We start from the raw sequence: 23,202 nt of genomic DNA, 5'->3' as shown, positions 1-23,202 counted from the left end.
ATCAGTGATATATTTTGCAGTGAAATCACAGGATTTTCATCAGAGAAATCACGCTAAATCAACTCAGTTCTAATGGCGAGAGATTTTTACTTATGTACACAGTTACAACTTAGTGTTTCTACACAGTAAGCTTTTGTGACACCCAAACTGTGTTCCTGCCAGGTTAGTCTCAGACATCACTAGAGAGTATAAGGTGGCATCATAGACCTACTTTATATATATACTACTTCCCAGAATTCCTACTGGAGTATGAATGGCCTATAAGTTTCCACATCTTTATGACTCCTACTGTTCCTATCATCCTAATAGGCCACTCAATCGCCAGCCAGCATCCTGCACTGTACTGATGAGGGGTAACATCCCAAAACAGCTGTCTATATATGGGTAATCTTTCCTTCTGGAGATCTTTCTGACTTGGGATGTATCCCCAGTCATGCTGTAAGATTCCTTTATAATTTCTAGATAAGTCCCTTATCTGCAAATTTGTAATGCAGGGAGGGATAATCAGAGTAAGTTCATTAGTAGAGATGAGCGAACCTCATAAGCCCTAAGGCTATGTGGAAAACATGGATATAGTCATTGGCTGTATCCATGTTTTCCAGACAACCTTAGAGCTTTATCCAAGTTCTGCAGCCCCCGCTAATCAAATACCGAACGTTCGGGTTCTGATGGACTGGAACCCGGTTCGCTCATCCCTATTCATTAGCAACTTTACCTCAGATTAACCCTCCCAGCATTACAAAGAAGCTACAATGTTGCAGATAGGGACTTGTTTACATCAGCCTTCTCAGAAGAGAGGGGAGAGGAGGGGGAGACTGAGACAACAGCTCAAACACAGGGCCGGCCTTTGAGGTGTGCAACCAGCAGACAGACAGCACATCCAACGTAGAAATTTCTGTGTGCGGTCTGTCTGCCGGAGCACCCATGGCCACCAGCAGTGGTGTGTTTCCTTAGCCTCTCCTGCGGCATGATGGTACCCATGCTGCACCGCAGTAAAGTAGCTGTCTGTGTGTGTGCGTGGGGTGGTGGGGTGGTGGTGGTAACAGGTAGCCATCTGTATAGCTAGGGGTCAGGTCCCTGTCCTGGAGGGAGTTGGGTAGCTGTCTGTATGGCTGGAGGGGTTGGGTAGCTGTCTGTATAGCTGGGGGCTCAGGTAGTTGTTTGGGGGGCTGGGGGGTCAGGTGGTGGAAGACATCTGGAGGCTTGGGAGGCTGTGGGATTTAGTCTGTGTCACCTTTAGGGGGTCTCAGCAGAGGTGGAGCATGTGTTTGCTGTGTGGAGTTAATTCTTAGTCTCCAGGAGGGGGGATGATTTAACATACCTGACTGGATAACCCCTTTAGGTATACTGCAGTAACATCACCATTATTTTTTAGTCAGGTAAGCTGCTGTGACATTGATAGGAGTTTTCACAAGAGGTGAATTGCTGCGACATCAGCCAATATGAAATCAACGCTGTTTATGCCAGACATGTTGCTTGGACATGACAAGAAAACTTCAGCAAGGTTAGCTGCAATGGCATCAGGTGGGTTGCACATGTTTTAATGGTGCCAGCTATTATGACATCACAAGTGAATCTTTAGTTAGGCTGTCAGCTTATGCTGGCAGTTTGTATATTCTCCCTGTTTTTGTGGGTTTCCTCCTAAACAAATACTAATAAGTTAAAGGGGTAGTGCGGCAGTAAAAGATTATTCACAGAATAACACACATTACAAAGTTATACAACTTTGTAATGTATGTTATGTCTGTGAATGGCCCCCTTCCCCATGTCCCACCACCCCCCACCCGTGTACCCGGAAGTGCAGTGCATTATACATACCTGATCCGTGCCGACACGCGTCCGCCATCTTGTGCCAAACGTCATCTTCGGCCGCGTCATCAGCCGCTGAGCCGCGATTGGCCGAGCACAGTTATGCTCAGCCAATCGCGGCTGAGCAGCTGATGACGCGCCCGGCACTCGGGATGATCGGAGGTGGTCGGGCCGGCCCGCCGAAGATGACATTTGGCACAAGATGGTGGATGCGTGTCGGCACGGATCAGGTATGTATAATGCACTACACTTCCGGGTACACGGGTGGGGGTGGTGGGACACTGGGAAGGGGGCCATTCACAGACATAACATACATTACAAAGTTGTATAACTTTGTAATGTGTGTTATTCTGTGAATAATTTTTTACCGCCGCACTACCCCTTTAATCTAAAATGTGGATCAATAGCCCTGTGTGAGTGGTGGCAGTCTCTGTACGGCACTGTGGAATATGTCGGTGCTACATAAATATTTCAGTGTTGACAAATGACTTACAGACCTGTGACACCACATTAAAAGGGGTTACAAAAACATGGCCACTTTCCCCCTCTCTTGTCTCCAGTTCAGGTGCGGTTTGCAATTAAGCTCCATTTACTCCAATGGAACTGAGTTGAAACCCCACCCAATCTGGAGACAAGAGAGGGGGAAAGTGGCCATGTTTTTTAGCGCTGGATAACCCATTTAACCAAAGCCTAAATTACAAAGCCTAAATTACAGTTTAACTAGTGAATCTAAAAAAGGAAAGGCTCATTCTAGCTTAAAGTTGTTATCCAGGAATAGAAAAAAACAACTACTTTCTTGCAAAAAACAGTTATCCAGGCATAGAAAAACAGTTTGTTTCTTCCTGAAACAGGGCCACTCTTGGGCGTGGGCTTTGCAGCTCATTTTTACTTATGTAAATTAAGTTAAATTGTAATACCACACTTAACCATGGGTGGTGCTGTTTTTTAAGAAAATAGCTGACCGAGACGGGGCAGCATCACAGCCAGTGATTGGCTGAGTGGGCTGTCATCCTTAGATGAGTCTGTCTCAGAGGAGGAGGCGAGATTGGCTCGGCTGGGACCCAAACATGCAATACTAGGACACTGGGGGAGCGCGGAAAGGTAAGAATAGATTATTTTTTTCTCCATGGGCATCTATATTTGAAAAGTTATGTTTGAGCAGAATACTCCTTTATCTGAAACTATGCATTTTAAGGGTCTTATTGAATGTTTCTGGGGAAATCTTAAAATGTCTCCTGCATAGAGATTGAAGTGTTGGGAGCTATGTATATCAATGGATAACCCCGACTATAGTGATGGTGATGTTATTCTACATGTATTCACCACTTCATGTAAAATTAAACTCTACACACCCAGACTTTTTTTTTTTTTTTTATTTAACGCCACACAACTGATAAAAAAAAGCTACAGCTCAAGCACATCCATAGTATGGATATATATAACCCCTTTCCTACCCCAACCTCATGTGGGATAGACCATCCACCAGGGACACACACAGCTTGTGGTATTCTAAGGACTGGGCCATTTCTGCTAAATCTGCAGTGTTTTTACACTACCTACCGACTGCTGAGGATGCAAAAGAACAATCAAATATATAAAACTCTGAAGACAAAAAAATACATTTAAAAAATTCCCACCAAAATCTGGATTTAACAGTTAGGATCTAGAAAATAATACATACCAGAAATAAAGATATAGAGGCCCTTCATGTTTAATATTAGAGGAAGAATCACATATGGAAATGAACATTGAATTTATTTTTTTCTTCAAGCAAAATTGTATTTTTATTGCACTCTTTACTAAAATAGAATGACGTGGCAATTAAAAAAATAAAATACAGAACTGTATAATGTATGCCAGACCACAAAGGGTTATTTTATCATATAAATGCCCCATCATGCCTCATGCCGCCCAAACACAATGTGCCTCATTGATGTCATAGTCGCTACTTATTGACAGGCGGCATTCTCATTAATGTTGTTAAAAAGCAACTCCACCCATAACTTGGAAATAAAAGTAGAGTACAGTAAAGAACAACCCACTAATCCCATAGGTCATACAGGTATCCAGGAAGCTGAGATCTATGCTGCTGTTTGCATAGAGTTGTTAACTTTTACATTTTTTGACTACTGGACTTTACACTTTCCTTACCATCTAATACCTTGGATAAGCAACTTGGAGACGCTAAACTAACTTGTTTTAACAACCCCCAATACCATGTTCATTTAGGGTCTAAGATCCTGTGCAGATTATTTACTGGCTTAATAGTAATTACTTTGTTTTACAAAGATGCTAATTTCCTGCCATAGATTTAAAACATAGCATTTTGGCTTTCTGCACTCCCCCCACCACTAAAGGGAGATTACTACATACTGTCTTATTAGCGAGTTCAATATGTAACAATATTCAGTAAAACGCTAAACTCCACCTAGTGGCAGATGTTGGCAGAAGAGGGTGTGTCCCTTAAAACAAGGACGCTAATTCCTTCCTTGTATGTCCACAAACATCCTGCAGAAAATGGTGTGAAGTTTAGAGTGGTGGACTCTATCTTAAAGCTGTGAGCACTCTGGGAGACTCTAGACTAAATTATATGCCCTAACCTGCTGTGGGCAACTCTAACTATTATATATGATGATCTGCGAAGAAAAAGGCTAAGTTCTTCACTTGTGCATAGTTTTTTGGTATATTGCAAGAGATGGAGTAGTTGGAGACACAAATGAAAAATTTAATTGTAATTTCTGCTTTGCCTTAGACAGTTAGTGAGGCCCTGGTGTTACTATGGTCTGATTGGTGAGGCTTAAGCAAAAAAACTTGACAAGTTCTGTTATGAGACTGCAGGCAGAAACTGTTATAAAAATATACTAAGAAATTATCAAATTAAAATTTTACTAAGAATTTATATATAAAATTTCTTTTAAGGAGAATATTCATTTATCTAGATCTAGGGAATGGAAAAGGGTAACCACAGTGTTCCCATAATATCAGCACATGGCACCAGGCCTTCTAGTTATGCAGACACTTTGCACAGTTTGGCTCACACCAGGTAGTCAGGTTGCAGAACCAACCATATGACACCCAGCAAGATCCTAGGGCCCGTGCATTACTGGAGGTACACTTTAAGTGCAAGTGTCCTACAAACAGCACTCAGCAATCTTGGCTTTCTAAACAAGTGACATCAAGGAACGGGAGACTGTTCTTAACTGTATCTGAATTTTCAGGTTTTTGGCAAAAAATCTAAAGCTCCGGCACATGCAGGAGACTAAACTGTAACTGCAAGATGTCATTCTGGATACGGGATAGTAGCGACCTGTACCCTGTGTCTTAGGAGGCAACTTCAGCACTAGAAATGACACTTTCACTGTTACACTGTAGCAAGTGATAAGCAAAGTTCAGCCAATGATAACCGTTCATGCTACAAGACTCGCATGTAGAGACTCTTCATCATTAGGAGATCATCAATAAATTTGCATACAATTCTTTCGTCCAGAATGGTTGTAAATTTGTTGGTATTAAGACTGGAGATACCAACGTAATCTTTGAGTTGTCCCCTTGGCAAACTAGGAGCTTAAGAAATACTGTGTAGTACATAACATATTAAGCCTTGGCTTAGAAGATGTCAGCCACGGATAGATACCTACATATTGCAACATGCCTCTGTTCACTGTCCACATTTTGAACTATGACCCCTAGCAGAGCCAGCCCGAGTGATCAGTTACATTATATCTGCTGTCTATTGTCATTCAACCAGGATAGCAACGGTATATACATAATAAACATATGTAAATTAAAAGATATAGGGTGATCACTTAGAGGGGTCTAGGAAGCATTGCAATGTGGTCTCCCATACTAAAGGGTTAAACCAGGAGGGTAGAAAAAGGCACCAATCACCTGGGAGCCCCCATCGTGGGCATTCAGGACTGCATACTCTCCTAATATTTACATATACATAGAGAGAGTACAGACCCCCGGACAATGAGAAATCCCAGCTATTGAAAATTCACTGTTCCACCAAAGGGTGAAAAAAAGATGCAGAAAACAGTACATGAAAATAATAATTTATCTGATTCTCTTCTCCATTTCCACCAACAAGTAAAGTAAAAGACAATCCAATGAAAGCACCCTGCAACTTTATACGCAGAAATTAGCCCATGCAGCAAGGTTGCCAGGTGGTGGATAGGAATGGGGTGTCTCCTTAAGTTTGTATTGAGATGTACTGAGGTGCACGTCACTCTTCTCAGGCTGAAAGCCCATAGAGTTAGAACACTGTTCTAATGACATGTCTAGAAACCGCATTTCTCAGTCCATGGAAATGGCAATATTCTCCCATTCCTATGGGTGGCACTGTTCACATCCTCACCAAGATTAGGACAAGGGTTCAGAGGATTTGGTTTCTGTGTCACTGTCGCTCAGGTAGCTCCGGGAGGAATATTTCGATCGGTATGTGCTTTCAAAGTTGTCCTGCTCATCATCTCCTTTGTCATAGCTTAGCGGTTTCCTATAGGTTGGGGGGCTGGAAGAAAAAAATCAAATGGAGTTGTCAATAGTCTATAATGACAAGGTTTCCTTTAAGTTAGATGTACAGTACATGAAAATCTGGAAGACGTCGTTTACTTTTCACACACAAAATATTTCACACCTTGCGTCTGACACTTCCCATGTGTGGAAGTACAGTCACACATAGTAAGGATGAATGCACACATACCTACATGCCGTGCTACAAGCTATTAACTATTTCACATTGAAGAAAGCAATAGCCTTTAACACCTTTAAGTGCCACTTTGTAACAAGAATAAAAAAATGAACACGGGGAAGTTGTGTACTCCAATGAGCCAAATACAATTACAAGAAATTCATTGTCTACACACTCATATGGATGACATTTCAGCCTCTATACATACTTGCTCCCATGTTTTCTATCTTTTCCATCATCAGACAGAGGTCCAGAGAGACCCAAATATCATGCGTTATAAGACTGCAACAACATATCCTTTAATTGCCTATGACCCAGTGGAGTACTTCCTAAAGTATTAAATGGCACTTCTAATGATGCGGCCATATGTTGTTTGCATTTCTTTTCCCGCCAGACAAGCTCATGGAGGGAGATGTGACTACAAGAAACACTGAATGCACCCTTAAAGCACTTGGTTTTTGGACTGCTGATTGTATAGTGCTACTATATGGATTTTTTTCTTCTTCCTTCTAATCATGTGTGGGGTGAAGGGTGTAGACGTATCCATCTATCGAATGAAGCATGGCTAATAGTCATAATCTCCAAGGTTTCCAGAGCTCTGGCATGCAAACAGTTACAGCGCCAATGTGACACATTAATTCTAATGAATGCCACCATCACCATTTATTAAAGAGGTCTGCAGATCCTGGGAACTGCACAATGCGGAAGGAGAAACAGCATCATTAAGTACTGATAGCGGCCATTCAATCATCATGCGGCTGTGGACATTAATCCATTTAATAGATGCAAACTACCTCCTTCCTCTAATTAATACATTAACCATGCCGATGCGCGAGGAAGTCTTATTTCCTTTCACTGGGTTTTAGCTCCTGCTAACATACACGCCACATATCATATACATACAATAACACTTTATGTACAATTGCAATGTAAATGCTGATGGAAGTGGGAGAGGTTCCAATCAGAAAGCTGGAAGCTACATTTAGTAATTGCTTACATCTGCACCCACGTCTCCTCCCTCCTTGTATTCCTGATTTTCTACCCCTATGAATCTTTATTCGGCTCCAAAATGTGCCTTCCAGGCAGAAACAAATTGTGTTGAAGTTGTGCAAATTGCAGGCACGCCAGAGTATTAATCCAGATCAATGAGCGGAGGGAGATTGAAAAACAAAGGATCTGTCAGGGAATTTGCTGCCTGCCCTGCGAGGATTCTCCTAACTAAACAAATAAATGAGCAAGGCAAAGCCTGGCAGCCATGTCGCTCAGGTGGGGGGGGGGGGCAACAAACTACATATTACCTGTCTCACAAGTAATTTCCACAGGCTAAAAAAATGTATCATATCAATTTGTTGTATGAAGTTCTATGCGGTCTACACTTCATGGTTTCATTGAGATACTGTATGTAACCAATCCCTTCTAAAATGTGATGTTCCTGATGAAAGGAGAATTACCATTGGTATACCCACCTACAAAATGTAGAAAAAAAAATACCACTATATTATATGGTAGTAAAAATAATTGAAAATGTTAAAAATAAAATAAAAGATATTTGACAACCTAAAAACCAACAACGTCATGGCTCCAAACCAGCATGGCTTTACTGTGGGCAGGTCACAAAAGTGCTGAATGAAGGTGGTGCCGTGGATATCGCCTATCTGGACTTCAGCAAAGTCTTTCACAAAGTTCCCCATAAAAAGCTCATAGGGAAGTTAGTGGGAATTGGACTTAATCCCTGGACAGTTCTGTGGATTTGCGGTTGGTGAAGGATAGATATAAGCCATTGTTAATTGAGTGTATTTCAAGCAGAGAATGGATACAAGTGGTGTGCCACAAAGGTCTGTTTTGGATGCTATTCTTTTTAATATGTGTGTAAGTGACATAGGAGAAGGTTTGGTAGGTAAGGGTAGTCTGTTTTCTGATGACACAAAGAGTGCAATAGGATTGATATTTCTGGAGTTGTCAGTTAGGGCTCATGCACACTGAGGAAAAGGCGAGGAATTCAGCTTGAAATTCAGCTTGAAATTCCTCCTGTAAAATATGTACAGAGCAAAGTCCCATTGTGTTCAATGGGTTTTTTGCTCTGTTATTCACGCTGCAGAATTTCCGAGCAGAATTTTCTGCTGTAGATCTGCTAGAGGAATCCTATAGAAGTCAATGGGGGGCTTGAATTCTGCCTGAAAACTTTCTGCTTCAATTCCTTGAGAATTGCTCAGTGTGCACATACCCTTATATGGAAATGGTGTAGCTTTACTGTATAGGTATTTCTGTGTTAGCAAAGACTTTAGAAGAGAAGGATTTAGGGGTAGTGATTTCTGACAGCCTTAAAATAAGTCACCAGTGCAACCAGGCGGGAAAGCAAATTGTATGCTGGGCTGTATAGCTAGAGGTATAACCAGTAGGAAGAAGGAGATTGTGATCCCGCTGTATAAAGGTCTATACAGACCACTTCTTTAAAACTGTACAAAAATGGAGGACAGTCTCAAGCATTAAAGGAGAAGTCCGGCCAAAATTTTTTTTTTATATGTTATTACTTATGGAAAGTTATACAATTTTCTAATGTACATTAATTATGGGAAATGCTCATATACTGCTATTTCCCTTAATTTAGTGTATCAGGAAGTGTTAGAATTCTCTCAGGTCCAGTGACGTCACGACGAATGGTGTAATTCCTATGGAGTGTCCAGCAGGGGGAGCTCTCTATATAGAAGTCAATGAGTACCATTGACTTCTATATATTAGTGCGCCCCTGCTCGACACTCCGTTGGAATTACAGCCCGCCTCCACCCCGGCCGGGGACACCTGGAAGCGGCGTGCTCCCGGCCGGGGTGGGGGCGGGCATGCAAGAGCAGAGAGCGGCGGCCAGATAGTGTGAGGAACGGGGCGGACACTTGCTCCCCGAAGTATTGCATAAATGTATTCATGAAGTCACAAAAGTACAGTGCATAACATTACATTACATACACTGTAATTCCTATGGAGTGTCCAGCAGGGGCGCACTATATATAGAAGTCAATGGTACTCATTGACTTCTATATATAGAGCGCCCCCTGCTGGACACTCCATAGGAATTACACCATTAGTCGTGACGTCACTGGACCTGAGAGAACTCTAACACTTCCTGATACACTAAATTAAGGGAAATAGCAGTATATGAGCATTTCTCATAATTAATGAACATTAGAAAATTGTATAACTTTCCATAAGTAATAACATATAAAAAATAATTTTGGCCGGACTTCTCCTTTAACGGCAATGTGTCATCTAACTTTTCTTTTACTAATTCGATTAGAATAAAAACATTTTTTTTGTATCTAACAAATTTTTTATTTCACTTTTTGTACATTGTTATGGGGGCTGCAATTTTGCCTGAGCATTTAATGACATGCTTTACAGAAAGCCTCATGGACATGGACTGCAGTAGACAGACTCTGTCCCCTTAAGATGAATGTAAAACACCAATGTTTAAACGCTCAATGACTGGACTGAAGGGGAAAGAGGGGCTTGTTTATAATTAAACTGAACACAAGGGGAAACAATCTGAAGTTAGTTGGGGGGAAAGATCATAAGTAACCTGAGAAAATATTATTTTTCTAAAAGAGTAGTAGATACCTGGAACTAGTGCTGGACGATTAATCAAATTAATTCGATTAATTAGCCAGAATTTTAGAATCGATTAGATTTTTTGTTAAAATCGTAAATTTGATTTTTACAAAAATTGCGGGCAGTGAGGTGTTTGGCGGCTGCAGGTGGTCCGTAGAGGGGCAGTGAGGTGAGGTGTGTGGCGGCGGGCGGTCTGGAGAGGGGCGGTGAGGTGTGGTGTGCGGGTGGCTTCCAGCTGCTTCAGAGCCGCCGTTCCCCTAGAGTCCCTGCCGCACATGGAGCTCCCCTGCAGGGTAAGGTGATCGTATCACTGCAAGTGCTAGAGCTGTTCAGCAGGATTGGGGGGTGCAGTGCAGACCCCCGATCCTGCTGTACAGCCCCAGGACCTGCAGCAATGTGATCACCTTACCCTGCAGTCCCTGTGGCCTCCTCCAGAGACCGGAGAGCTCCATGTGTGGCCGGGAGGTGAGTGCCTGTGCCAGGGATGAGAGGGGGAGAATTGTGTGTCCAGCTGCCCCAGTCCCCCCTCCTCTATACCTGTACTACTACACCCCTCATCTATACCGGTACTACTACACCCCTCATATATACCTATACTACTACACCCCTTATCCACTCCCCTATTTAAGCCTACCAAGATGGAGGCACAAGAAGATCTCCTATACTATATGCAGGCACAGAGTGACACATATTTGGGAAAACTACTTATACAGGGCACAGAGTGGGCTTGTCTACTACATGGGGGAACAGGGGGAAGCAATACAGATGTCTTAAACGTCATTAAAATAGTATCTGACGCTGCAGGGAGAAATGTTCTGTTTAGCAAAAAAGAAAGAAAAAAAAAAATCGAGATTTAAATCGAAAATCATCCAATTTTTTTTTTTTTAATCGAGATTTTATCGCCCAGCCCTACCTGGAACTAACTTCCAGCAGATGTTGTTGGTCAATCTACAGTAAGGCCTCATCCACACATTAGTTTTTCTCCAGGATCAGTGATGGGTGGTGCATCTGTTAAAAACAGACCTGTTGACTTCTACTGGAGCTTGACCTCCTTTCCACAAAAACAGACCATATAAGTGCACATCCTAGTTTTTTGCAGAACTGATTAGTGGTCAAAAAGGATCTGTGGAGGACCACATTGAAATCAACTTTTTTCTGTCTCTAAATCAGGATCACAGACAAAAAAAAACCTGATGTTTGGATGAGGCCTTACTGAATGTAGTGCAACCAGGCGGTGGGGAAAGCAAATCGCATGCTGGGAGGTATAGTTAGAGGTATAACCAGTAGGAATAGGGAGATTGTGATCACACTGTATAGAGCTCTGGTGAGGCCACATCTGGAATACTGTGTCTAGTTCTGGAGACCTCACCTAAAAAAGGATACTGATAAAATAGAACGGGTCCAAAGACAGGCTACAAAAATGGTGGAGGGTGTGAGGTATAAACATATCAAAAAGATTTGAATCTGTATAGTCTCGAGGAAAGAAGGGAAACGGGGACATTATTAAAACCTTTAAGTATGTTAAAGTACTAAATACGTTTCAGGAGGGGAGTGTTTTTAGTAAAAAACTGAGCTCAAGAACAAGAGGACACAGTGAGAGGTTAGTAGATACTTGGAACAAACTTGCAGCAGATTTGGTTTACAATAACAGAATTTAAACATGCTTGGGATAAACATACATCTATCCTAAGATAATAAGGGAAATACTAAAAGGGCAGACTAGATTGACCCAGTCTTTTTTTGCTGACAATCTTCTCTGTTTCTATGAATGTAAACATGCCTGTGATATCATATCTTTTACAAGTCATGGAGACATATAAGAGTAAGGGCCCTACTCCACAGGACGATTATCGTTCAGATTATCTTTAAGTCGTTCGAATCTAAACGATAATCGGTTGAATAGCAGTTAACGATTAACGACCGAACAAGAAATCGTTGATCGTTTAATAAGACCTGGACCTATCGTTTGCATTGAATAAGGCGTCTTTCGGTCATTCGCAGTAGTGACGAATGCAATAGCGACAACAAGACGACCGCAAGAACGATCATTAGTAACGATTATTGTTCCATGTAAATGGATAAACGATTTCAGGTCTTTCGCAATAGCGGTCGTTTATCGTTAACGATTATGCGAACGATCATCGTCCCATGGAATAGGGCCCTAAGCTCGTCCAAAAGCAATTCAATCTTAGCAAAAATCTAAAAGTTTTATTGCATATCTAAGTACAAAAAGCAAAGTTTTTACCAGAGTTAATCTATATTAAGTATTTTTCGAGCATATCAAGTATGCTTGATAAAAAAACAAATTTTTTCACTTCGATATGCAAGTCTTAGCAAAAATCTTTGAATGCTGTTGGACTTCTATTCTCTTATATGTCTACATGCTGTCAGTTGGGTTTCTGGCTCTACAGCATGTGTCCACCATTTCATTTTTCTAGTGATATAAGCCTTACAGTGCTTTACATAATGCGGCTGTTCAGGTCACAATTTCTGTCCACATACTCCTATTTATCTGAGCTGTTATAAAGCACATGCAGGGGCGGAACTACCGCAGTAGCAGCCATAGCCGCTGCTACGGGGCCCGGCACATCAGGGGGCCCGGGCAGGCTGTCATGTCCCCGGTTAGCTGTTCAGGGACTTTGTCCTGACATCTGCTAACCGGGAGAATAGTGTGTAGTGAAGCCGGCCGGGCCCCCCACCCCCCTCTTCCCAACTTCCTGTTTCCCCCCTGCCCCTGCTCTGGATCTCTGCTGCTACCATTTGCAGGTAATAGCTGACACACAGTGATCCCTACTTACTGTGTGTCAGTAGCCGGGCAGCAGTGAGGCAGTCTCCTTCCTCTCAGGACCCTCCCTCCTCACAGGGATCAGACAGCTCGGGGGATGGGAGAAGACCTGCAGGAATGTGAGTATCATGGAGCTCTGTACAGCCTGATCAGCATTATCTCCTTCCTGTGATCTGTGACTAGCGCTGCAGTGTTGTGTCGGGACAGACAGGAGGGTAAGGAAACACACACAGGTCCTGGCTGTATATACCCCCCTGTCCTGGCTGTGTATACCCCCTCTCCTGTCCTGGCTGTATATACCTCCTATCCTGTCCTGGCTGTATATACTCCCTCTCCTGTCCTGGCTGTATATACCCCCTCTCCTGTCCTGGCTGTATATACCTCCTCTCCTGTCCTGGCTGTATATACCCCCTCTCCTGTCCTGGCTGTATATACCCCCTCTCCTGTCCTGGCTGTATATATCACCCCCCCCCCCATCCTGGCTGTATACAGCACCCCCTCTCTCCCTGTCCTGGCTGTGTATAGCACCCCCCCTCTCTCCCTGTCCTGGCTGTATATAGCACCCCCCCTGTCCTGGCTGTGTATAGCACCCCCCCTCTCTCCCTGTCCTGGCTGTATATAGCACCCCCCTCTCTCCCTGCCCTGGCTGTATATAACACCTCCTCTCTCCCTGCCCTGGCTGTATATAACACCCCCTCTCTCCCTGTCCTGACTGTATATGTCAAACACCCCCTCTCTCCCTGTCCTGGCTGTATATAACACCCCCTCTCTCCCTGTCCTGACTGTATATGTCAAACACCCCCTCTCTCCCTGTCCTGGCTGTATATAACACCCCCCTCTCCCTGTCCTGACTGTATATATCAAACTCCCCCCCCATCCCCTGTCCTGGCTGTATATAACATCCCCTCTCTCCCTGTCCTGGCTGTATACAGCACCCCCCCTCTCCCTGTCCTGGCTGTATATAACACCCCCTCTCTCCCTGTCCTGGCTGTATACAGCACCCCCCTCACTCCCTGTTCTGGCTGTTTATATATCTCCCCCCCCCCCCGTCCTGGCTGTATATAACACCCCCCCTCTCCCTGTCCTGGCTGTATATAACACCCACCCTCCACCCCCCTGTTCTGGCTGTATATAACACCCCCTCTCTCCCTGTCCTGGCTGTATATAACACCCCCCCACCCTCTCTCCCTGTCATGGCTGTATATAACACACACACTGCTGTTCTGGCTGTATATAACACACACACACTGCTGTTCTGGCTGTATATAACACACACACTGCTGTTCTGGCTGTATATAACGCACACACTGTTATCCTGGCTGGATGTAAGTATATAAGTAGTACTATTAATATTATTGCCGTGACTCCAGGGGGGCCCCATTCAAAAGTTCGCTATGGGGCCCAGCCATTTCTAGTTACGCCCCTGAGCACATGCATCCTACTGCTTATGCTCCCATATATTAAAAAAAAAAAGGTCATCACCTTATTTCTCTTCTACATTTTACAATTTTAAAAGTGAAACTAAGGGTCCTTTTACATTAGCCTATATGGGGTTGTGCAAGGACACAAGCAAGTTCCTGCATTGGCAATAGTCATATGAAGGAGTTAAAGTGTTCCACATGTCAGAGTCTCAATGGAGACATAGGAAGGGTTGATGTGAACAGTCCCGTAAAGCCTTTGCCCTTGAGCGAGTGAAAATATCTCTACGCTTGATAAATTCTAGCAGTACAACTATTTATAGCCAATCCAAATATTTGCCAAACTGCTCGAGAGCGGCTAATTTATAAGCAAGAAATATCAATTTATATATTATAAAGGTCGACATTTCATTAGTATACTTAACATGGCTTAATTATATATCTTAATTACAAGTGAAAGGAGCCAAATTATGTCTACCTGCTCGTGGCAGTGCATACAAAATCCAGCACTCCTTCCAGAGAAAGATGCTTGGCTAAGGCCAATAGCTTTGGGGTTACTTTACAGTGACTCTCGGAGGGGCTGCCTTGTACTGGTCACCTACAAAATCGTTCATTTTTTTATAGTATATTTTGTGACGGGGATACCAGAAGTATAGGGGTTACTGTATGTTAGGCTATAACTAGCATTGCAGTGGGAGTGTGGATGTGTATCACAGCGACTCACCTGCCAGTGACAGTTTGGGCACAGAGGTAGTGGCTATGTTATCATACTAGTGCTGTAGGGTGAGCTAACTACAAAAACTCAATTTTGTCTCATATCAGAGTGGGAAAAGCCCCATACACTACTTCTTACCCTATATTACAGCTCTGTTAGAAGGTTGTGTGTGTGACTTTCTGAAACTGAGTATTGTAAACCAAAGTGCATATTTTGGAATCAGACACTTTATCCACTTGAACAAATCTGAAAAGAAGTGGGGAGGTTATTTGTGATACTGGATGAAAGTTTACATGAATGGCATTATGATGGATATTCCTAGACTATACTGCCGTAAAAATCATATTCTACCATCTCTTCTCAAAATCGATGAGTTGGAAAACATAGTTGGATGGTGACTCAAAACAGCATTTATAGAGAATACTGTCATTTTTCAGCTAAAGAAAGGGGAAGAATTGAAGATTGCAGCGATCTAGCATCACCCCATGTAATCATATGGACGAAGACAGCATTCGATCAGTCATGGAAAGAAATATACAGGAATACATACAATGGGGTTCTAATAGTTTTTAAAAAAGGAAGACCACAACAAGCCGTACTGGCCCCTGATGCTTTCCAGTGTGTGTGTGTGTGTGTGTGTGTGTGTGTGTGTGTGTATGAAATATATATATATATATGTATGTATGTAGCTGTGTATACTGCTATTTTAAGTGGATCAAAATAATCAAAACAGAAGAGCCTGTACTTACCTCCTTCCTTCCCCTGCAGCCTGTTATTGTGGCACCTGGTCTCCAGTGTACACCACTTTCTAGTGCCTGGCTGAGGAGAGACACTGTTGTGGCATGTGACTAGCTGAGCAAGAGTGTCTTGTGCAGACACAAGAAAGTTAATCACAGCACACTCCAGCCCCTGGGATAATGGAGGATGTGAGGGAGGTAAGTACAGGCTTTGTTGTTTTGCTTGGGCAACTTTTTTTAAGCATTTTACCAGGGATATAAGGGAATCTGGTTTATTCCCCTTCACATCCATTATATTCTTATTCTATTTCACATCTGCGTTTGGCATAAAGTGTCACATTTTTTGCAACATTTTCATTGGTTTGCCAAGCCCTCCCCTACATGTAAATAAAGGGGGCAGATGAACTGCAATTTACACTAGTAAACGGGACACCATCTGCAAGGAGTTTGTATGTTTTCCCTGCTTTTGTGTGGGTTTCCTCCAGGAAACCTTATAGCTTATTCTCTCTAGAACCGTTTTACAGGGTAAGCAATGTGCAGGTACAACCAACAAGTACACAGTGGGTCACAGCCTGGTATTGGTTATGCACAAAACACATTCAAAGCCTTCATTATTAACCTGATAAATAACTATTTTCCTGACTCTCATCTCATCATCTCACTTATCAAGGCCAACCACCCCCTCCTTGTGATGAAGGAGCACTGGTATCAAAGAAACGGAGAAAGGGAATAAACATGTTTTATATGCAGAGCCGGCAGTAGCCTCACTTTCCGAATGGAAAGGGTTACTCAGTGAAGTGCTAGATTGCCGCATTGAGACCATGGATAATAAAACAGACGACAAGAACTGCAAACTGTTCCTGCTGTGCCGATTAATTTTCAGTCTGTTCACTCACTGGCTTCCTTGACAGAAAGAGCTACACAATGCTTAGCAAAAGTGGCATTTTCAACAAATATGTATAGAGGGTTATTTGCATATCTGTGGATCGCCAATGTCTCTTATTTCAGCACTGGAAGGATTAAGGTCACTCATGGGGGGTGTAGTAGCTGCACAGATTAACAGAACAGCCTTTAAGACATAATGGTGCTTATAATTTATGTGCATGGATTTCTAGGGTTGGCACAGCATGTAAAATTATCCAGATCTACGCTTAAAATCTTTTAAGGATACTAGTGCCTTGTAAGTATAAATGTAACAAAAGCTGGAGTAAGGACTGATTGGACTAATACTTCTCTGAAAGCAAAAATATACAAAATGTTATTCTCACAACCTACGAGCAGTTTATCACATTGCATAGTCTAATGAATTTTCAATACTATGCAAGTATAAGGTGACAATACACACTTTGTTAACAAATGCCAACTCTCAAAACACCACATATTTCGGTTAGTAATTCACTCCGTGCAGGTCATGCTGGTTTAGGGCCACTCACAAGTAAACACCTACTGCTTTAATCACTTTCGGGTCGGTATAAATATTTCATCATCAGACTGTCCACTTTTTTCTTTCTTTTCTTATCTTCCTTTTTTCCCGGTTTACCGCCTTTTCCGTCTTTCTTATCCTCTTGAGGCTCATCTTCATCTTCCAAGTCTTTACTTTTTGGAGCCTTTTTCACACTGCCTCCACTACGGTACGATACTGTAGAGCTGGAGGAGGAATCAGATTCTGATGATGATGAAGAGGAAGAGGATGATTCAGACTGCTTCTTCTTTGATTTCTTTTTGGACTTCTTAGAGTGCTTTTTAGAACTCTTCTTTTTTCGGTCCTCTTCAGAGCTGGACTCAGAACTACTCTTTCGAACTCTACTTCGTCTGCTGGAAGCTCTGGAAAACTCTACAGCAGATGCTGATCTTTTGAGACCAGAAGAGGACTCCCCTTTTTCCATGTGTAAGCTCTTCAAACTTCTAACACTTTTTGAGTCATCATCATCCTCTGAATCAGGATCAAGACTCTTCCTTTTAAACTTTATAGGCTTATAACTCAGAACCTCATTTATTGCCGCCTCAAGGTCTGGATCTAAGTAGTTGCGGTGGGACACAGGCTGAAGATCTCTACTTTCTAGTTCAATGTCTTCTGCTCCTGGAGTTCTAGCCTGGGGAGGTACTGAAAAACTACGTCCAGAGGAGTGCTGACTATACAAAGATCGAGAATCACTAAACCCAATACTAACAGAGTCATCAAAATCATCTAGTGCACTTCTGGCCATTGACAAACGAGTGTCAGCTCGGCTGCCTAGTGTTGGACTTTCTAATCCAAAATCTGAACGTCTGCTGAGAGAAGGACTTACAGCTGATAAGCCATTTCGTGGCTCATCTAATTTAGAAGTGCTACGTCTCAAACTAGGTGGACTGGTAATTCCAAAGCTCAATGAGGACTTTGCTTCATCTTCATCGTCTAAACCACGCCTGCTAGAGAGGCGACTGGATACTACTGACATTTTATCAAACTCGGGGCTTGTTATGGACCATCTCTTGTCAAGTCCTTTCCTTGCTCTGCTAGAAGCTTCTGTAAATGCTTGAGACACCAATGATGACCGATCATCCAGGTCTTCACTACCTTGAGATTTTCTCCAGGAAGTAACAGACATTGTCTCATCAAGGGCACTTCCGGAAGGATCTTTTTGAACCTTTCGGAATGACCTATCGGGGGACTCAGATCTATCTTTAAGAGTGGAAAATAAAGAATCCTCATCACCTTTACCACCTATAGAGTCCTTAATGTTTGCTCGTTTTCTATAGCTGAGAGAACTCATTACAGACACTGGCCTTTCATCCACCTCTTTGACTTGTTTGACAGGCTTTAGTTCTTTGCCTTCCTTCATTTCTGTGTTCTGGCTAGTTCTTTAGTTGGGTGGAAATGTGTGGAGGTTTGATGTATGATAAAATAGCATGAAAAGCAAAAGGAGAAGACAGAAACAGATAAAAAGTAAGAAACAGCATAAAAAAAGCAAAGAAAGAAAATGTATGCACAGAACATGAGCATGTGAAAAAGAACAAAATAATGAAAATAAAAGTAGATAGGATAAAAGAACTGTACCATATATTCTTTAAACAGACGAAAATGCAAAGCTCGAGCAGTCTTTTCTGGTGCAACATCTGGTAACAGTTACGGAATTCATGTGTAACATTACTCAAGTGAAAGATTATAGGGGGAAAAAAAACTTCTAAATGGAATAATCCACCACATCCACCTGTTCCACAGAATGAATACTTTACCTGGGCAAATGAGTGCTGAGGTGTGATGTGAATACAAGGAAGACACTCAGGTCTCTAGCATGGCTTCATGATTACAGTATTTTCTTGGCTAGATAATGAAATTAAGAGATCATAAGCTCTGCCCGATTTTAGCGCTGTGCCAAGAAAAATGAGTTTGGGGACATTGTTGTCTGAGCTTCGGTGCCATGGCCCGTTGCTAATTGCTTGGAAATGACTAATGTGTAGAGTGATTCGAGCCGGCTAGAGAGTACCCCAAGTTATAAATTGTGATTGGTTTTGTGCTTAATGACGCACACTATTTGCTGATGACCCTCAGCAGAGGGATACAAACTGAAATAAACATGCTTCTTGAAGAAGACTTCTGCGTTTATTGTCTGCTTCACAAGTGAAATATACCATTACCACTGCAGTGATATGTCACAAGGCAGAGATGGAAATAATAAATATTCTCTATATCTCACCAGGTTGTTGAGTACTTGCAACTTAGAATACAAACACGAAAATGCACAGTAGTGGGCGTTCAATGCATCATTTTTAATAATACACTTTTATGCCCAAAAATTACACAGTCAAATATAAATTCAAAGGTAAAGATGGATGGGAAAATAGAAACCAACATAACCACTTGTATCTCTAGTCTTATCGGTAACCATTTTATTTTACACCTCCAAGTTCTATGATAGTTCTTCCTAGTTCTGAATGAACAATGTTAGAAATAGAAGAACAGGTGAAACTGTTAACAGTTTCATGCTGCCTGAACCACAATACATCGGGCAGTCACAGTGGCGTCTTCCTGTCCCACCAGCCTTGATTGATAGATTTCTTTCATACCCAAACAGGAGGAGAACTATCAATTATGGTTGGTAGTGTCGCGAGAAGCTGCCGGGGATTGCCCCACGACATTGGTTCAGGCAGCAAGAAAATGACGATATGTTACCATCAAAGGATAAATGTCACTATGGTTCTCTCCCCTGATCAATGTGCAGTCGCACCTGACGCTAGAAGATCAGGTTGCTGTGGATCTGTCTATAATTAAGTCCTATGAATTAGAATAGTTTGTGCACAAAAAAGGTGTTACACATATTAACAGGAACCCGATCTTTTTCTAATCTGGTGAGAGAGCCATAGTAACAGGCATCCTTCATGTCTTTTCATACCAAGTGTTCTTGTTTCTGCTAAATGAATGTATGTACATTTTTGCTGCATTTGGTTTCCTATAAATAAAGAACTGTTTAAGGCCGGGTTCACACTACGTATATTTCAGTCAGTATTGTGGTCCTCATATTGCAACCAAAACCAGGAGTGGATTGAAAACACAGAAAGGATCTGTTCACACAATATTGAAATTGAGTGGATGGCCGCCATATAACAGTAAATAACTGCCATTATTTCAATATAACAGCCGTTGTTTTAAAATAACAGCAAATATTTGCCATTAAATGACGGCCATCCACTCAATTTCAACATTGTACAGATCCTTTCTGTGTTTTTAATCTACTCCTGGTTTTGGTTGCAATATGAGGACCACAATACTGACTGAAATATACGTAGTGTGAACCCAGCCTAAAGGTGAAAATAAAAAAAAGGAAGCAAAGTTTAAAAAACTGATAGGTATAAAAACATTTCTTTTGCACACTTTGTTGTATCGATGCACCAAATATAAAAATGTAAACCTTGCAGAATGTTCAAAACTTGGTGTGAAAAGAGTCTAACATATGTAAGAAAAAGCCCATGAAAACATTTATAGATCTTAAAGTAAGGCTCCATCTCTGACTGACATTGGCTTTATGGCAAAGTACCATTTACTATTGTTGCAAACCATGTTCATTACATTCCTTTTGTTTTACTATTCAGCTTTGTGCAGCGTAGAAGAAATATGAAGCTATCTGGACGCTGTCTATTAGCAGACTAGCTGCTGCTGATGGATCCTATTATTCTTCTATGGTTTTCCTAATGACGGCTTCTACACCTGAATAAATCTTTCAGTTTAGCTCATTAACACATGAGTATCTGAGTAGTCTGGACAGCATATAAATAAACCTAATACTTGCATTGGATATTGATATGTTAATGAACAGGACTGAAAGAAGTAATGAGTCAATCACATCCACCGCAGTTCACAGGAGGATACCATTATGCTATCAAAGTTTTATTGAGTTAGTGACTTGACAAAGGCAAAGTCAAACTTTAAGTGTCACTGTCATTTTGAGTTACTTTTGACATATCAGCCATGTCAAAAGTTACTGGTTGCACCAAGTCTGACAGATCTGCTATGATTCTGAGATTGTGACAGAGTGGCAGCCTGCATGTTTCCCAGACTGTCAATCAAATCCGACTCTTACACTTCATTACAGTCTATGGGGCAAGAGTCAAGGAATGGAGTGCACAGACCACAGTCACTAAATCAATTCATTTTTATTCAATAACACAATTTGGGAAGTTGTTTTATTGAATAAAAATAAAATAGTTTTTGATGAATCAGTAACTTTGACATGTCTGATGACATAAAGGGTACTCCAAATAACAGTAACACTTTAAAACTTAAAAGGGTTATCCAGTGCTACAAATACACGGCCACTTTCTTCCAGAGAAAACAACACTCTTGTCTCCAGTTCAGGTCTGGTTTGCAATTAAGCTTCATTCACTTCAATGGAACGGATTTAAAAAACCCCAACCAAACTGGAGACAAGAGTGGGGCTGTCTCTGGAAGAAAGTGGCCATGTTTTTGTAGCACTGGATAACCCCTTTAAAGTAAATGTAGCACTAAGTACATTGCTATGGGCTTTTTAAATTAACAAACAAGCACGGCAGGGCATGAAGCACTGGGGACAGGCCCGCCGGCACCCAGTGTGACAAAGCCCCCTCCCCCTGTGAAGCAGGTCTATTAGAATCAATGGAGCTGCGTCAAAGGGGGGAGGGGGTTTGGCACACTGGGGGCCGGCAGGCCTGTCCCCAGTGCTTCATACCTGGCTGGTGTTCGGGAATAGACTGGCGCCGTGCTTGGGAACCGGGTGGCCGTTCAAAAAAAAAGGACAGTCCCACTGGCATCCCTGCGCCGGCACCAGTCTGTTAATGTAAAAAGCCTATAGTGATGTACCTGGTGGTACTTTGTGTTAAATCAGTCCATAAAATGGCCAACATGAAGGAGCATGTGACCCGCCCCTCCAGTGTCCACCACTGAGCCTGTATAGATCTATGGAGGACACTGGGGGCAAAGCATGGTCACATGCTCCTCCATGTCAGCCATCTTATGGACAGAATCACCACAGAGAAGGGCACCACAGGCCTGGAGGAGGGGAGTCTGACTTTAGTTCTATGAGGCACAAACGGAGCTATTGGCAGTAAGTGCAGTGAGTAAACTCACTAATATTGTACATTGAATAATTTTACTATAAAGTGGCCAACCCCTTTAATAAGAGATGGCTTCTTTAACTGAGGTGTAAAATAACATTTTGGATGAAAACCTAAGGAGACATGTATACTATTACACAATAATTTATTTAATCTTAAGACAATAATGAGAACTAACCTGGAGCTCTTTAGACTGCCATCATCTGAGTAAGCTTTGGACGAACTTTTGTTTTTGGACAGCCACGACTTTACTCCATCCACTCGTTCATCAAGATCAGAGTCTGCATCTGAGTCTCCATCGCTGCCAGAAAGCAAGATACCAATTAATCCCACCAATAGAGAAGATCAGACAGGTAACCTGGAGAACGGTGCATGCAACAAACTTACAAAATTAGTCATAGTATAGTTTTTAAGAGGAGGATAAAATGTTAGCAGTAAATCAATTATTAGGTCTGCAATTATTAGGTCTGCAACATCTACATTAAGTATAGATTAAAAAAAAAAAGTTACTGCATCCAGTAATATTGTGGGCCTTTATTTTGTGAGTTTTAGAGATTTACTTTTACTTGATGCAAAGAAAGGTCATTACAGTCTAAATTAAGATATCACCAAACATGCAATATAATAATATTATGAACATTACTTCGTTTTTTGAAAACTATACACAACTACTCTTTAAAATTCATTGTAGCCACACTAAAGTCATTAAAAAGGTGCAGAATGTTTTTGTTCATATAGGCCCTTTGTTAGTTATATGAAAAGCTAATTATCACTTATTGTCTATGAACAGTAAAAATTGTCTGCCTCTCTCACGGGCACAAAAAATCTAAACACTAAGCACATCGATCTATAGCTGGCCCAGAGCTGTATTCAAAATTCTG

The 23,202-nt window shown here is 41.9% G+C and overlaps 1 protein-coding gene across 10 annotated transcripts in view; it reads right to left on the bottom strand.

Moving 5' to 3' along the window:
- Window positions 1–5,852: 5,852 nt before the first annotated feature.
- Window positions 5,853–23,202, bottom strand: part of MYO18A (myosin XVIIIA) — a 258,536-nt gene continuing 241,186 nt past the window's right edge. For 8 of the 10 annotated variants that reach the window (XM_069945228.1, XM_069945229.1, XM_069945230.1 and 5 more), the window contains 3 exons: window positions 22,500–22,622; window positions 17,202–18,595; window positions 6,234–6,319 (listed from right to left, as the gene is read on the bottom strand). In XM_069945228.1, coding sequence (XP_069801329.1) covers window positions 17,206–18,595; window positions 22,500–22,622 — 1,513 coding nt within the window. In that variant the 3' untranslated portion in view covers window positions 6,234–6,319; window positions 17,202–17,205. Of the gene's footprint in view, window positions 6,320–17,201; window positions 18,596–22,499; window positions 22,623–23,202 lie in introns of all 10 variants that reach the window. The other 2 variants (XM_069945236.1, XM_069945237.1) reach the window with 1 other exon arrangement.

This window comes from Dendropsophus ebraccatus, chromosome 11, assembly GCF_027789765.1.
Source record: "Dendropsophus ebraccatus isolate aDenEbr1 chromosome 11, aDenEbr1.pat, whole genome shotgun sequence".
Taxonomy (NCBI): Eukaryota; Metazoa; Chordata; class Amphibia; order Anura; family Hylidae; genus Dendropsophus; species Dendropsophus ebraccatus.
This window is presented reverse-complemented; position numbering and strand designations above follow the sequence as displayed.